This window comes from Glandiceps talaboti, chromosome 6 (assembly GCF_964340395.1).
Source record: "Glandiceps talaboti chromosome 6, keGlaTala1.1, whole genome shotgun sequence".
Taxonomy (NCBI): Eukaryota; Metazoa; Hemichordata; class Enteropneusta; family Spengelidae; genus Glandiceps; species Glandiceps talaboti.
In genome coordinates, this window is record NC_135554.1 from 17,625,714 (window position 1) to 17,639,821 (window position 14,108).

The following is a 14,108-nucleotide window of genomic DNA, read 5'->3' on the forward strand; positions in this document are numbered from 1 at the left end:
TTCCACTTCGGGTCAGAGGGGGAAGGTCGGCGACCAGAATGGCACAATGGCTGGAACAGAGGGCGCTTTCCGTTTCCTCGAAGTTGAATAACTTCTTTTATCCTTCCCCACTTACGCTGACATTTCACACAGAACCGTAAGATAGTAGTCAGTGAAAATACATGTATATAAAAATAACTAGAACGCTTTACAATAACCCGATAAGATATATGATGTATTACCAAATTCCGTGTTAGAAATGCTGATGATATGATCAGGAATATATTAGGCTATAATAAAGCGAAATATTACTGGTATGTCGCATCACACCACATATATATTTTACGTCTCACAACAACAACAACAACAACAACAACAACAACAACAACAACAACAACAACAGAGCTCATAAACAGGCTCACACAACGTATATTCATCCCTTAATAGTTCAATATTTCTCAACGTTGTTGTGAATTCATTTTTACATACGGTAGGTTGCTGGTAGGCCTAAACCTTGAACTTTTGTGAAGAACTTTAACATTAAAAGTATTTTCTTGTTTTTTCGTTTTTGTTTTCAGTTTGTATTGTGCATGTTTAGCCTACCCCCATCTTTTTAGATGTCAGATCAAATACTTTACAAAGTAAATGTTTTCGGAGATCACGTATTATAAATGATTTTAACCCTTTCATTCCTAGAGACGACATTGGAATAAATAGAAACTTGATTGTAAGAACATTTTCTAAAATTTAAGAATATTACTTCATTGGGAAGTAATATTTCTTGAATTCTGATCTAAAATAAAGTTGATCTTTTTCCAAAAATTACAGAGAAACAAGAATTTTTGTTCAAAAATTTTGGCGTGAACGTTTCTAGTCCTGAAAGGGTTAAAACACTGAGAACCCCTATTTAGCAGAACCGCAGTTTTCAATGAGTAGTTCTAATTATAGCAGATTTTTTTTCTCCATATTTTCATAGTCCATCATCTTCTCACGACGTATATAATGTGACTCTCGTGATCGTGGTGTCGTGTGACCCTAATGAACGGAGGTAACTATCGATATCAGATCAAACACAGTATAATGCTATGTCAGTGAAGGAAACAACGGTTATTTATCGCCAGGCCTTGACATTTTATGTACGTTTACTTTACAGTGACTTTTACGCCTCACAGCAGTGGCCAGTGTAGTCCTTCGCCTTTGCTCGGCAACTTTCGGAAGCACAGTCACGGGGTTGTGGAGCAGTCCTGCCTCGGAGGTCTTGTGCAAGACGAATTTCTCAGTCCTCTTCACTGACACTGACAAACACCACTGCTGACTATTATATTTATCACGTTTCAGTCACATGCAGTTCCCCTTTTGACTTGAGGGGATGCTTTACTTGGGTCACACATCATTGGTAAGGTGTAAATCGGCTTTATTCAGCAACTTTAAGTTTACTGTTATCGCATGTCTGTTTACTATAGTAGTACATATAGATCGAACTTCAATATCGTCATGATATGAGTACATGTACATTGTTCGGTTACATGTAGCCTGTCTACATCGCAATTTGTGTTCACAAAATCCAACAGATCGTGATCAGAGACAAGCTGAATACAAAGCAATGATAGTCTCCCCCATGTCTGAACAATTGAAACGGTACATACATACAATTACACGCTAGTTAACAATTAATAATCATATACATGAATCCACTGCTATGTATAAATATGTTAATCTTTATTTGAAGCTCTTACAAATGTTCGTCTTTGACAATTTAAAAAAAATTAAAATGATGAACTAAACTGTTGAAATATTTTTTAAAACTGTCATCGTTTCATACAATTGTTAGTCAAAGAATAGCTTGGTCTAACATTAAACTGCTACGATTTCTAACTAGTACATGTATATATATATATATATATATATATATATATATATATATATATATATATATATATATATATATATATATAATCGAAAATGGTTGAAAACGTTCATCAGAAGCTGATCCAGGGCGTTACGATTGTTCATAGAACAACCAACAAGTCAAGCACCAGTCAAACTGATCCTATTCTCCCATCACTCACCGCTTCAAAATATAGCCACGGAATAAACCCATTTCGTTAGACTTGGAGTCTGTTATTAATGTTACAAAGTGAAATCTTATTATGCTAAACTTTCCTCTATACCCAAACCCTAAAATATATCATTTTAAATTCTTTGACATTCAGGTTTTGCTGAACAAAATGAAATTCTGTCATATCGACAGGTTTTGTTTAGGTCAACTATTGTGTACGTATCAATCTTCTAAATATCACACCCATACCCCTATAGCTAAAATAACTTGGACAACGTGTCCATAGATTTGTCCCAGAAGGAACGATGTATAGAGATGCTAATTACATTGTCTAAAAACAAAATATATCATTTGCAGTGGACTAACAACTTCGTATAACCCTCCCTCCCGGGACCAGTTGCATATAGACGAGGCATATATTCAGTTTAATTTTTATATTCTCTGAAGACGGTAACCCTACAACAAAATGGAAAGAAATACTCGGTCTACTGAAAGTAAAACAACGTGTCGTCATTGATGTCCAGACTGAGCAACCCCGGTACCTGTTTACATATCAAGATTCAAGATGTAGATAATGGCGTCTGATATGTACCCCACCCCACCCCCGTCACCCTACCCCTCATGATTATCCATCACGTCTTGATAAGACATTAATCAATGAATGATCGAAAGAGCTCAAAGTTACATAAATACTAATACTAATCCGATGATTAGTGTAATAAGTATGATACCCGAAACGATGGCAATTATGGACATTTGGAACGCGCATTTTGAAGCCTTCTCAGCTTTGGCAAATTCTCCGTTGGCTACCCGTTTTCGAACCTGTAGATGAATTGAAAATATATCGTTATGAATGAATGAGTACTCAATGTTGTTTAATATGGGTGTTTCTAATAAGTCATCCCAAGTATGAGTTACGAAATACACCTGTGTTGTATAGATTTTAGCATTGCATGCACATTTACCTTTATAATTATATAAAGTGTTTTGCCAAACAAATTGTGTATGTATGTATGTATGTATGTATGTATGTATGTATGTATGTATGTATGTATGTATGCATGCATGTATTATATATATATATATATATATATATATATATATGTATGTGAATGTGTGTGCCTGACTGTGTGTGTGTGTGTGTGTGTGTGTGTGTGTATGTGTGCCTCTCGATATATCAAACTGTACAAACAAGTATGCATCTATGTATTTTAGTTAAATGGCCAAAGGTTCCTGCTGTGTTTGTTGTGTCTCTGTTATTGTTAGTCTAGAGTTGAAATATCTTTACCTTTGTGTCATAAACGTAGTGTCCCATGAGTGAAACACCAAACCGACATAATTCTAGCTGTATATATATTCAGCAAGGAATCAAGCTTTAGTCATTTGACCTTTGACCTATATATTGAAACGACTTACCTCATATGACATACAATATCCAATGATACCAAATGGAATAAAACAGATAAGACAAGCAAAAAGTGATAAAAAGGCATAGTCCTTCGGTTTCTGGATATAAGCAGTTTCCGGCCTCGATACCTACAAAAAATGTCATTTTCATTAATATCAAATAGTTTTAAAATGACAAGGTGTATCATGTCTATTACTATTGATAACACGAGAAAAAATATTCATTGACTGGGTTCCTAGTATCCAATCAAAATTTCTGCTCACAGAGTCAAAATGCTGGATTCACTTCCAAGAAATGTTTTGACTTTGAGTAGAAAATGTTCGTTAGATACTATTAGATATAAGATAAAGTCTAATTTAAACTTCTTGAAAACCAGAGATTGCCCATGCTGTGAAACTACATGTAGTCGAAGACTCATGGCATTTTTGTACTATAGTCTGATATATTTCATGTACCTGAGAAAGTGTAGTGGTATCCATCGATGTTGATCGAGCAATCGCTGTACTGCTTGGTGCTGGTGTGTGACCAATATTATTGATATTATTGTGTTTTGTTACGTCATCAGGATCACCGTCTTTTATGACCACTTCTATGGCGTCATCTTCATCTAATGGCGATGAAAGATAAGAAATTTGTCAAAAAAATGTATGAAAATGGTGATCAATGTAAGTCTGTAGCCCCTTCCCCGCTATGATATATTCCAGGGAGCTGATTTATTAATTAAACATCCACATTTGATGAGCTGACAGACTAAAGCTTTGGCTCTCTACCTATTTCTGTATAAATTGTGAAAAAGTGTGTTTTTCTGCAAGTGTTTTATGCTTAACATAATAGTATTATCATTATCATCATGGTATTTTCGATTCGACAAGTTCATTCCTATTTTTCGTATTCTAACAGAAATATGTATGGGATTTGTAAATTGTTGAAAATGAGTGAGCTTTGTTTTCAGGTGTCACATATTAAAGTTTGAAAATGTTGTGCCACATGTTTTCTTATTAATTCAAGACCTTAACATACATGATAAAGCAAGAACCAGACGAAGATAAACAATGTCCACTAGTCGAGAAACTGATAAGTAGCTAGATAAAAAGATGGGTGTAGCTGCTATGCATTGGCCATTGTCCACTTTGAGAGATAATCGCGATTGAATGAGCTCATTTACCTCACTTTTTTGTGCAACGATTTTCTCAATGGTCTTTACAGAGAGACTTATCGACTAGCCACTTTCTAGTATGCATGAACAGTAACATAAAGGTCGTACTCTATAAGGTCACTCACATAATTTAGCAGACGGGGATTTGAAAGCATGCAGCTGTACCTTTGAAAATAGACCCCCTTCGTGTAAGGTGTATGCTTTGAGCATACTAGTACTTTCTACTGCGTATCTTATGTTTTGCTGTTGGTGCTGCTAGTTTTTACGACACAGTGTCCTATTGTTGTATTCAGGTAGTAATATCACTGTTTCTCCAACTGACAGATGTCATTCAATATAATTATAGCCACCTTAAGAAATGTTGGATTTATTTCTATTATATTTACCACTTACTGTCTCCGATGCATAATTAGGTACAAGATTGATCACCGGATTAGTTGTTACTCTTTGACCCTGTCCCTGAGTTTTGGGTTTCCTCACACGTCCCATGCCCATATACATCTACATGTTGTTTGAAGGTCTGTCTGTCAGTCTATTTATGTATGTCTATATACGCCGAAATACATAGGTATCAAACCTCTACTGGATTATTGCGACGTTGCTTTCAGTAGATAAAAAGATGTTATAGATTTTTCAATCAAAGAAGGGAAAGGCAGGGGAAATATAGATTGTCAACTTCTCAACTCCTTAGCAAATAAGCTTTGGGATGTTTGTGTTATATTCATGGATGTATTAGTGATAATACATCCATGGTTATATTTATATGTCATGCATAAGCATAATATCAATTGCTTATCATGTCCTTCAGTTAGTTATAAATAATATAAAAGCGACAGTGAACACAAGTCCTCTCTACCTTTTTTCCTGAGGTCATGAGTGTATTCTAGCTATTACAAGGTTGAACGATCATACTTGAGAATTATGACTGTAACGTATTGGTTACTTTAGCGAAAACACGACTGTATGAGAATTATTCTATACTCGGTCACGTGTCAAACAGGTAGGTTTAATGTGTACTATTATTCATCTATTTTTGTCCTTTGCTTTGAGTAAACTTGTCCGTATGCAGCCATATGTGTACATGCCATGTTCTCCAATTAATCATGTGCACACAATAAAACATTCTAATTTACGATTGTGTGAGTTTTTCGCTGGTATGTGTCATGCTGATGAGAGTACAACATCAAATGAATATAGACATGTGTAATTTGGGTGTTGGTTGTTTGGTAACATAATCGATGTATAACCCACATTATACTTCCATGGTATAATGAAAACAATATAATTAATGCATAAATTAAATAGCGTATTGGTGGGGATAGCTATAAATTAAACTGTACTTCAGAATCGGTAATGAAACCGATTAACTTCCAAAGACCCTTCTGCTAAACACTTTCTCTCGACTGATACGTAACAGCTAACAATGAAAAGTGTGAATTTGAATGTGCAGGTTTGACCCTCTTTCAAGTCACAGCGGTCATGGTAGAGGACGCTATTAGCAGACTCGTCTAGACAGACGGATCGGACAGCAAACACCGAGACTCTATCCGAAGTTAAGCGTTATAAGCGTAATCGAATGATATAATGTTTGGTGAATAGAACAACATATCAATACATTTGGATTGATTGAATGTTACATTTTTGAAAATAACGTAATCGGTGAAGGTCGTGAGTCTCAACTTATGAACAGCGGTCATCTTTTGACTAATTTGACACACAAAAAAAACAATGGGATATTTTCCTTTCTTTTAAACACACAGTATGGCACAACGAAGAATACTACGAGCATTTGACCGTACTGACACTGTTAGCTTTTATTTTCCTGTATATGGTTGGCCAATGTATTGTGTCTATCCAGAAAGACTACGACGTAGTAGCTGTCTTTGTCAGCCGTGTAACAAGGAAGTACAAACACATAGCAAAATTATTCTTTTGTTGAACTTATGTTTTCCGACAGTTTCAGTGAATTCTAAGTAAATAATATCACATAGACTATTCTTATTGATGCGATCTGTCACTGTCTTCGCTGGTGGTTTTTTTAAGGTTATGTAATCCATATGCAAATATACTGGACATTCATATCTTACGTCACGATGTTTTCGTCACGGTCGCGTCCAAAACCAAAGAGTCCATTGACATCCATAATATCGTGAATAAATTCTCAGTTTTATCACACATAATTAATAATATAATATCAGTACGAGCATTGAATCCTTATTTGATAATAATTTTAACAGCTGACTAGCTGAAGTTCCAGGTGTCACACAAATAATATTGTATCTTTGCAATTAATTCAATCTAGTATGCAAATTTGAATTGCGAATTCGAGTTGGTTTGTGTTGTTTACTGTATGATTGGAAAGTACTTTAAATTCGTAGTTGTAAAAAAAGCTGTACTTCTCATGGTCACATATTGTTAAGCGAACCTATTCATAGTACTGCTTCGTACGTAAGCGTAACGACTGTGAGAACATTAAAATTTGGTGTGCACTGCAAAATGGGCGTTTGTTGTTCTGTTCCAGTTTCGTCACTTAACATATTTGTATGTATATCTAAACATAATATAATATGTAGCATGGTGAATAGACGCTTCTGCGCAATACTGGTAACTCTGCTCATGTGTATGATTATGCTGCATTGATAGTGTCACAGTCAACTTTCTGTGAATAAACCGTTTAGGTCCTATATAGTTTAAATAGCTAAAATGCAAATACCTTTCCTTTCATGGTCCTCCATATCGCTGCAGGAAACTCTTTACTGCAGCAGGTACTGGTGCAAAGGATTGTAAGTAGATAGATAGATAGATAGATGGCTGATCAAGCCAAAGTTTTCAACCCGCTTGGTATGCAAGAATATAAACCGACGCTAGCTTCTGTCCCACGGTTTGTCCGTAATACGGAAAGGGACGAAAGTGGTACGAACTGGTTTGAACGAAAGGTTCACTTACGCTGGCTCATTATTGTTTACAGGTATTTCACAAAGGACGCTACGCTATTCAATAATACGGTTAAACCATTTGATACTATCTGCATAGGGGTGGGTAGGCTGTTAACGTCTGTAAGGGAAAGTGAACAGTGAATAAAACGGGCATTCAAGAAATATTCATGTGCAATATTTACTAATCAGCAACACTGTCAAATAATGAAAGGAGGTATTTTCAATCGTTTGATTAATATATTTAAAACAATTATGACATGTTTTAATAATCACAGACTTCCGTATGCACCACCCCCTCCCTTAATGACTAAAATCACCCTCTTAAAAGGTATGAGATCTTCCGAAAAGCCTTCTATGGACCAGGGCAAATGTCACGCGATGATCCGATTTGCCTTTACTACTAGCAGAGTACTATATATACCACAAGTCGGACAGACGTATATATCATTCTAAAAGGTGCCTGACGTATAGTTAGAACTGACGTCCTTTTCGAGATATACTACTGTCACATATACTGAGATATACCACATATATCATTACACGATATCATCGATACAAAATGTGCTAGTATTGTACATAAAAATAAATAAAATAAGCAATGGTGGTAGGGAAGTAGGAAACGAAATGGTGATGGATGATACAGTGTACTTTCATGCATGGTTGAGATGAGTACGGATTCCATTCAACAATCTAAATTCATTGACCAACTCATTAATCTTTTTGAGTACTCACACATCCACATAATGTAGTGGAAACACGTTGGATATCTAAGAGATTGTCAGTGATTCTCACTAACTGTGGACTTGTATTCAACGAAACTTTTATTATATTAGTAAGGGCTAGTTTTTAGAATACATGAAGAAAATATGTAGAGTAGAGTACCCACTTTCGACGAGTGTGGCATACTGTTAGTAATCAGAGAACGTCATGGTTGATACCACAGCAATACGCTATATCATTCCGTACTTAGATTACCCGAACAACTACCCTACAGGAATAGCTGAATTGACAAGTGACACAACATTCATCATGTAGTTCTCCAGCCATATCTCACTCAGTTCCTTTCTGGCTTTTATATTTAAGCAATTAGGAGTGTTCACTTTTTTTGACGGCCACCGCATGTTTAAAGTTTGTGTTGTACTGAATTCAACGAATCCAACCAGGCTGTAAGCCCTTCTTGAACCAACACCTCTACGCCATACAAATGAAAAAAAGACCCCCCCCCCCACCCAAATCCCCGATCCATTGGAGACACAAAAATGCCGTTCTTGTCGTCCTGTGATCACTCAATGCTGTATGTACTCTCTATGGTAACGTGTGGTACACACTGATAAACTACATTGATTAACGTAACATTGACAGTCGACTTCAATTCAGAGTAGAGGTTTCTCTACAAGGAGAAATCTGAAATCTAACATGATTTAGCTCTAACCTATACTTGGAGAAGCTAAGCCAGCAGGGATTTTCCCTTTTCGCTCTACTTAATACAGCCATGATTGGAGGGGGGGGGGGCGTACATCAGCTCTACGATTGCTGCTGTGAGAGGAGGTGCGTGATGCCCCCTCCCAGGTTAAAAAACCCCGTTTGATTTGACTAGAAAATGTTGATTAGTGAAGATGTTCTAAACAACGGTGACACACGTACACACACACACATACACGTACATACATAAATAAATAAATAAATATAAATATATATGTATGTTATATGTGTGTGTATATGTGTATGTGTGTGTGTGTGTGTGTGTGTGTGTGTGTGTGTGTGTGTGTGTAGCACAAACATATATAAAACAAAGACGAAAACTATACAACCCTTTCATGACAATTTTTATGTTATGGTACAGTGATTTATAATATGTGAGGTACATAAAAGTATAACATTTCCGTACAATTTCCTGTTGCTATACTAACTTCCTATATTTACAGCTTTTAAATGGTTTCAAATGGTGTACAACTGTACCAAATCGTACTATATATAACACCATGCCAATATATGCACTATCGCCAAACTTAACATGTTGACAGATTGCACATGGTATACAAACTGTAACACAACATGACTACTTTCATAATTTGTTTTTAAAGTAATAGCTACAAGGAAAATTCATGCTACTTTACCAGTTGAAATCACGCACAGAAATCTCACAGAATCACGTTCAGTCATGCTAGTATAAAATGCTTAAATCAACGTATATAAGGTGTTAGTACTCCAATATACGACCATAAGCGTAAGTTAAATATGTGTGTGTGTGTGCTGTAGTTAAAATGTAAACCATACCAAATTTGGACATTTTTAAATGCATGCAGGTTTACATCGTTCAGTAAAATCAGTTTCACAGCCTATTTGTGGTACGCTGAATAGCGCATGCGCAATTATTCATATCACATGCTCGTTTACATAAGCCCACGATTGTTATGATAATAATTTGTATACAACCATGTTGCTATGGTAATACACTAAACTTGCTAAGGTATTTTGTATATAAGACTGTGGTAACTTGTATGAGAGTGTGGCTACTACGGTATTTTTATAAGATTATAAAGGTTGCTATGTTAATGTTATTTTTTTTAAAAAGACTAAGGTTGCAATGGTAAATAATTGCATAAGAACAACGTTGCTATGGTAAATGTTTTGGGACGAATTAAAAATACTGTGTACAATGTTTACAGGAGAATGTGAAGAAAAAGAAATATCGGCTATAATTACTGGTTGTCAAATAAAACGTGTACATCAGAATTGTTTTCAAGTTAAATACAATTTCGATGGCAACAAGATTGTCTAATGATAAAGCATGCTTGTTTGAGTACAGAGTGCAGAAAAGACATATCTATCAGAAGTTCTCAGGCTATAAAAATATAAGAAATGTTGTTTTGTCAATCTTCTCTTGCCATCATCTTAATTGCCAGATCCCAGACGATGGATCGAACGTGGCACTGGACTGAGTGTGAGTCTAACCATGCAAAGAGAATATAAGCCAGGAAGATATCTCTGCACAATTGTCTATGGTGTAGTTCAGTTTTACTAATAATCCATATTATTGACGTCATTAGCTATGACCATAAAATATACTATGATCACGATGAGGAACACCACTCCGAGAATAAGACCGACGACAGAGAGAATCACGGAAACCTTGCTTAATTTGTCGGCCTCGTCATATCTTCCGTCACATCTAAAAACGAAAGCCTGCAATAAATCAACAATATACACGTCAGTGACGAGTGCGATGTACAACAATGAAAATGAAATGGTATTTCCAAACGTAGTTTTGTTTGTGTGTTTTTTTTTTTTACTAAAAGCGTATATCATACAAGGATAATATTACTTACCACGATAGAAATGATGAGAGAGGCGATACCAATCGGCATGAAGCAACAGAAAGTATTCCAAATCGCCAGTGCCAGGCCAGCTATATCCATACCTGTAGGTGAACTGGATCTGTTGCGAGTTATCACCACTGTAGTGGGTGCTGTCGTCACCTGTAAAATGAGCAAAAAGATCAAAATCATCGCCAGTGCTTTGGGGGGGGGGGAGGGATTCTAGGACAGATAATTGAAACATGTACACCTATACCATTTCAAAGGATAGGTCAAAGAGAGCCAATGACTAAGATACGATTTCGACAAGAACTTGCTACCAATGAGGTTGAATTGGAAAACATTAAATTTCAAAGACTATTACATGTGGATACATGATACATTGACGATATACCACTGTCTCACTTTGGCCGTTGGGGGCACTATATATACGTATGATGCCTACCATAACGGGCGCTCGATTTGTATTGCCTTTTCATGTAGCTTTATATTTTACTCGGAGATTTGAGACATACCATGGAATGAACTACATACGTGTGCATGGAATAGGTACAACTACAAGTCAATGTTGTCTTCATGCTCAGGGGAGTTAGACAGAAAATGACTTAATATGTTTGAGGATTTTTCGTGGAAAAACGACCCATTTGGGCGCCTAAGATTATTGGAATCATTCTCTGCTGGTAAGATTAATTATTTCAATTTGTTGATAATATTATGATTGTGCATGTATTCGTGCAGACATTCGCTATAAAAAAAATTTACATGAAAATCCTCGAATAATAAATGCTTCAAATATTCTGATACTTATCATGAGGGTGACTCTTTTTGTGAAAACGGTGACCAATGATTCCTGACAGTGTGTTCCTGGTTCCGTTTGATACAATCACACAAGACCCACATTCTATTATATGTGTATTATATGTATATATTCATTGTAAATGAAGCGTAATATTATGAAACAGCAACACAGAATTCATACACGTACCGTCGTGGTGCTAGTGTTTGTTGCGACAGGCTGTGGCGGATACTGTTGTCCCATTCCGTATTGCTGATTGTACTGTGTCTGTTGGCCATACTGCTGAGGGTATTGTGGTGGGGGATACGGTTGCTGTGCCATTGGATATGCAGGGCCTTCTGCATTAGTGGGATAAGGTGGAGCAGTTTCACTTGGTGGGTACTTGTCTATGTAAAAAACCCCGAAATAAAACGAAATCAGAGTAATGAATTGCATGTATGTATGTATGTATGTATGTATGTATGTATGTATGTATGTATGTATGTATGTAATTATGTATGTATGTATGTATGTATGTATGTATGTATGTATGTATGTATGTATGTATGTATGTATGTATGTATGTATGTATGTATGTATGTATGTATGTATGTATGTATGTATGCATGCATGCATGCATGCATGCATGCATGTATGTATGTATGTACGTACGTACGTATGTATGTAGTGCTACGATCACATTTTAATACTAATCACCTATTACGTTTTTAACCAACACAACTTAAAGATTTGATCGTTAGCGTGGACGGCCGGGCCGGAGAACGACGAGTTTACATTAATACTACACAGGATACAATTTGCGTAAATTTCTAAGGCATCGCACATCTTTGCAGCATCTTTGATTGTTTACTTTGTTTGAATTAGCAAAAAAATGTTTTGGCTGATGGTGCGGTTGACGGTAGGCTATTATTAGGTTTTATATACACTATGTTGACAGATGTAACCTTGATACATATCATAAGTAATGGAATAGTCTGAAACTTGAACAAAATGGCGCTCTCTCTTTGGTTTCGATGACAAGTACATACTTGTTTGTGATACCATCCTACCCCAATACTAGTTAGGTATAGGAGAGATATTTTCTTTATCTACGTACGCGTATTAAAATCTTTATCGGTATTTACAATTTCGGTGAATATCATATTCATTATCTATTAAAGCTTTAACCTACACACACTATATGCAGATCTCTGGTGCTATCAATTGCACACAAGCGACTGTGGGTTATCTAGCTGACGGTATCAAATTACACGGAAACTCGTGTGAAAGTGTGATGACCTCGATTTTAACTGTTACTAACACGTCGCCATGAAAGAAATGGCAACGTAATGGTTCTGTTTTCATTATAAATACCAACTATAAACGAGGTATGAGCTATTTATAGAGCAAAAGAACACCGTGCAATGTAATAACAAATTTGTAAGACCACTTCCTCCTTTGATGGGTGGGGCCTGGTTTAATGTTTACACTCTATCAAACGGCGTACAATATATCCAAATTATTATCATCAACGAAGATGTACAGTAGCCTCATATTTGAAATGAAATGACACACAATAGTCACTATACATACGTTCTGCCATGATCTCTGTGCAATGCAACTGATGTAAAGTGTATAATCGCTGTGATACAAACACAATGTCGATGTCCTTGCAAGATTCTGATATCGTCGTTCAAACAGCAGAAAAATTCACCACCAATCCCACGAAGAGAGCAGGGTTACCACGCCGTTGACGTCTGTCAAGGTTACCTATTTAAAATGACGCACGATTTATCCAGATTCGATTTATCCGATACATTTGCGCATGCGTAGTGTTGGTATGCACAGCTGCTGAACATTCCCATCTTCATGTATATATTGGTACGTAGATAGTTTGTTTGCTCATAGACGTCTCAAAAGTGTATGATTCACTATATGTGGGTTTTTTTCAACTTCACAGCATAATGTGAAACACCATAGACCACATCGAAGTTTGTAACAAAAAACAAATACAATTATTGGTACTTTATTTAACAATTTTGTATATTAAGGTTGTCTGATTGAAAATGATACGCCAGTAATATAAATATACTGGAGTATCATAAATATTATTAACAAAGTGACAGATTCAAAAACGAGCCTTAGCTCAAGCTTTAACTTATCACTACACTACTTACAGACAGATACAGCATGTCTTTGTATGAGTAATTGTCAATTTTTACTAAAAAATCTTTAGTCGTTTGATGCAAAAAAGACCCAGTTGCAGATAGTGCAGCGTCTCACTTTGAATATTTTGACTTTTAAGAGAGAAGCAAGAATTCTAATAAAACGAAGGTGAACAATTGACTTTAATATATTCTTAGGCTGCTGAAACAGAATAAATGAAGAGGTAATTATATATATATGTATATAACGTTGCCAAAGTACTAGTATAAACCCATGGATAGGTATCATATACAGTGAGAGCGTGCTGGTCAT

The 14,108-nt window shown here is 36.0% G+C and overlaps 2 protein-coding genes across 2 annotated transcripts; both read right to left on the minus strand.

Moving 5' to 3' along the window:
* Nucleotides 1–2,719: 2,719 nt before the first annotated feature.
* Nucleotides 2,720–7,504, minus strand: LOC144437072 (uncharacterized). The gene is made up of 4 exons (XM_078125942.1): nucleotides 7,316–7,504; nucleotides 3,902–4,053; nucleotides 3,455–3,574; nucleotides 2,720–2,860 (listed from the first exon to the last, which is right to left on the minus strand). Exons 1-4 carry the CDS (start codon nucleotides 7,335–7,337, stop codon nucleotides 2,720–2,722), a joined length of 435 nt encoding a protein of 144 aa, XP_077982068.1. The 5' UTR covers nucleotides 7,338–7,504.
* A 1,852-nt stretch (nucleotides 7,505–9,356) lies between these two features.
* Nucleotides 9,357–13,438, minus strand: LOC144436544 (uncharacterized). Its single transcript, XM_078125360.1, has 4 exons — nucleotides 13,224–13,438; nucleotides 11,841–12,037; nucleotides 10,868–11,017; nucleotides 9,357–10,724 (listed from the first exon to the last, which is right to left on the minus strand). Exons 1-4 carry the CDS (start codon nucleotides 13,231–13,233, stop codon nucleotides 10,560–10,562), a joined length of 522 nt encoding a protein of 173 aa, XP_077981486.1. The 5' UTR covers nucleotides 13,234–13,438; the 3' UTR covers nucleotides 9,357–10,559.
* Nucleotides 13,439–14,108: the final 670 nt, after the last annotated feature.

Bases quoted from the DNA above. Each gene is read 5' to 3' on its own strand.
- LOC144437072 (XM_078125942.1), bottom strand. From the start codon at position 7,337: ATGGAGGACCATGAAAGGAAAG. The intron at 4,054-7,315 runs GTATTTGCATTT...CATCGCCATTAG, and splicing joins GGAGGACCATGAAAGGAAAG to ATGAAGATGACGCCATAGAA. The intron at 3,575-3,901 runs GTACATGAAATA...CATTTTTTGTAG, and splicing joins ATACCACTACACTTTCTCAG to GTATCGAGGCCGGAAACTGC.
- LOC144436544 (XM_078125360.1), bottom strand. The intron at 11,018-11,840 runs GTACGTGTATGA...CTCATTTTACAG, and splicing joins CAAACACTAGCACCACGACG to GTGACGACAGCACCCACTAC. The intron at 10,725-10,867 runs GTAAGTAATATT...GATTTATTGCAG, and splicing joins CTCTCATCATTTCTATCGTG to GCTTTCGTTTTTAGATGTGA.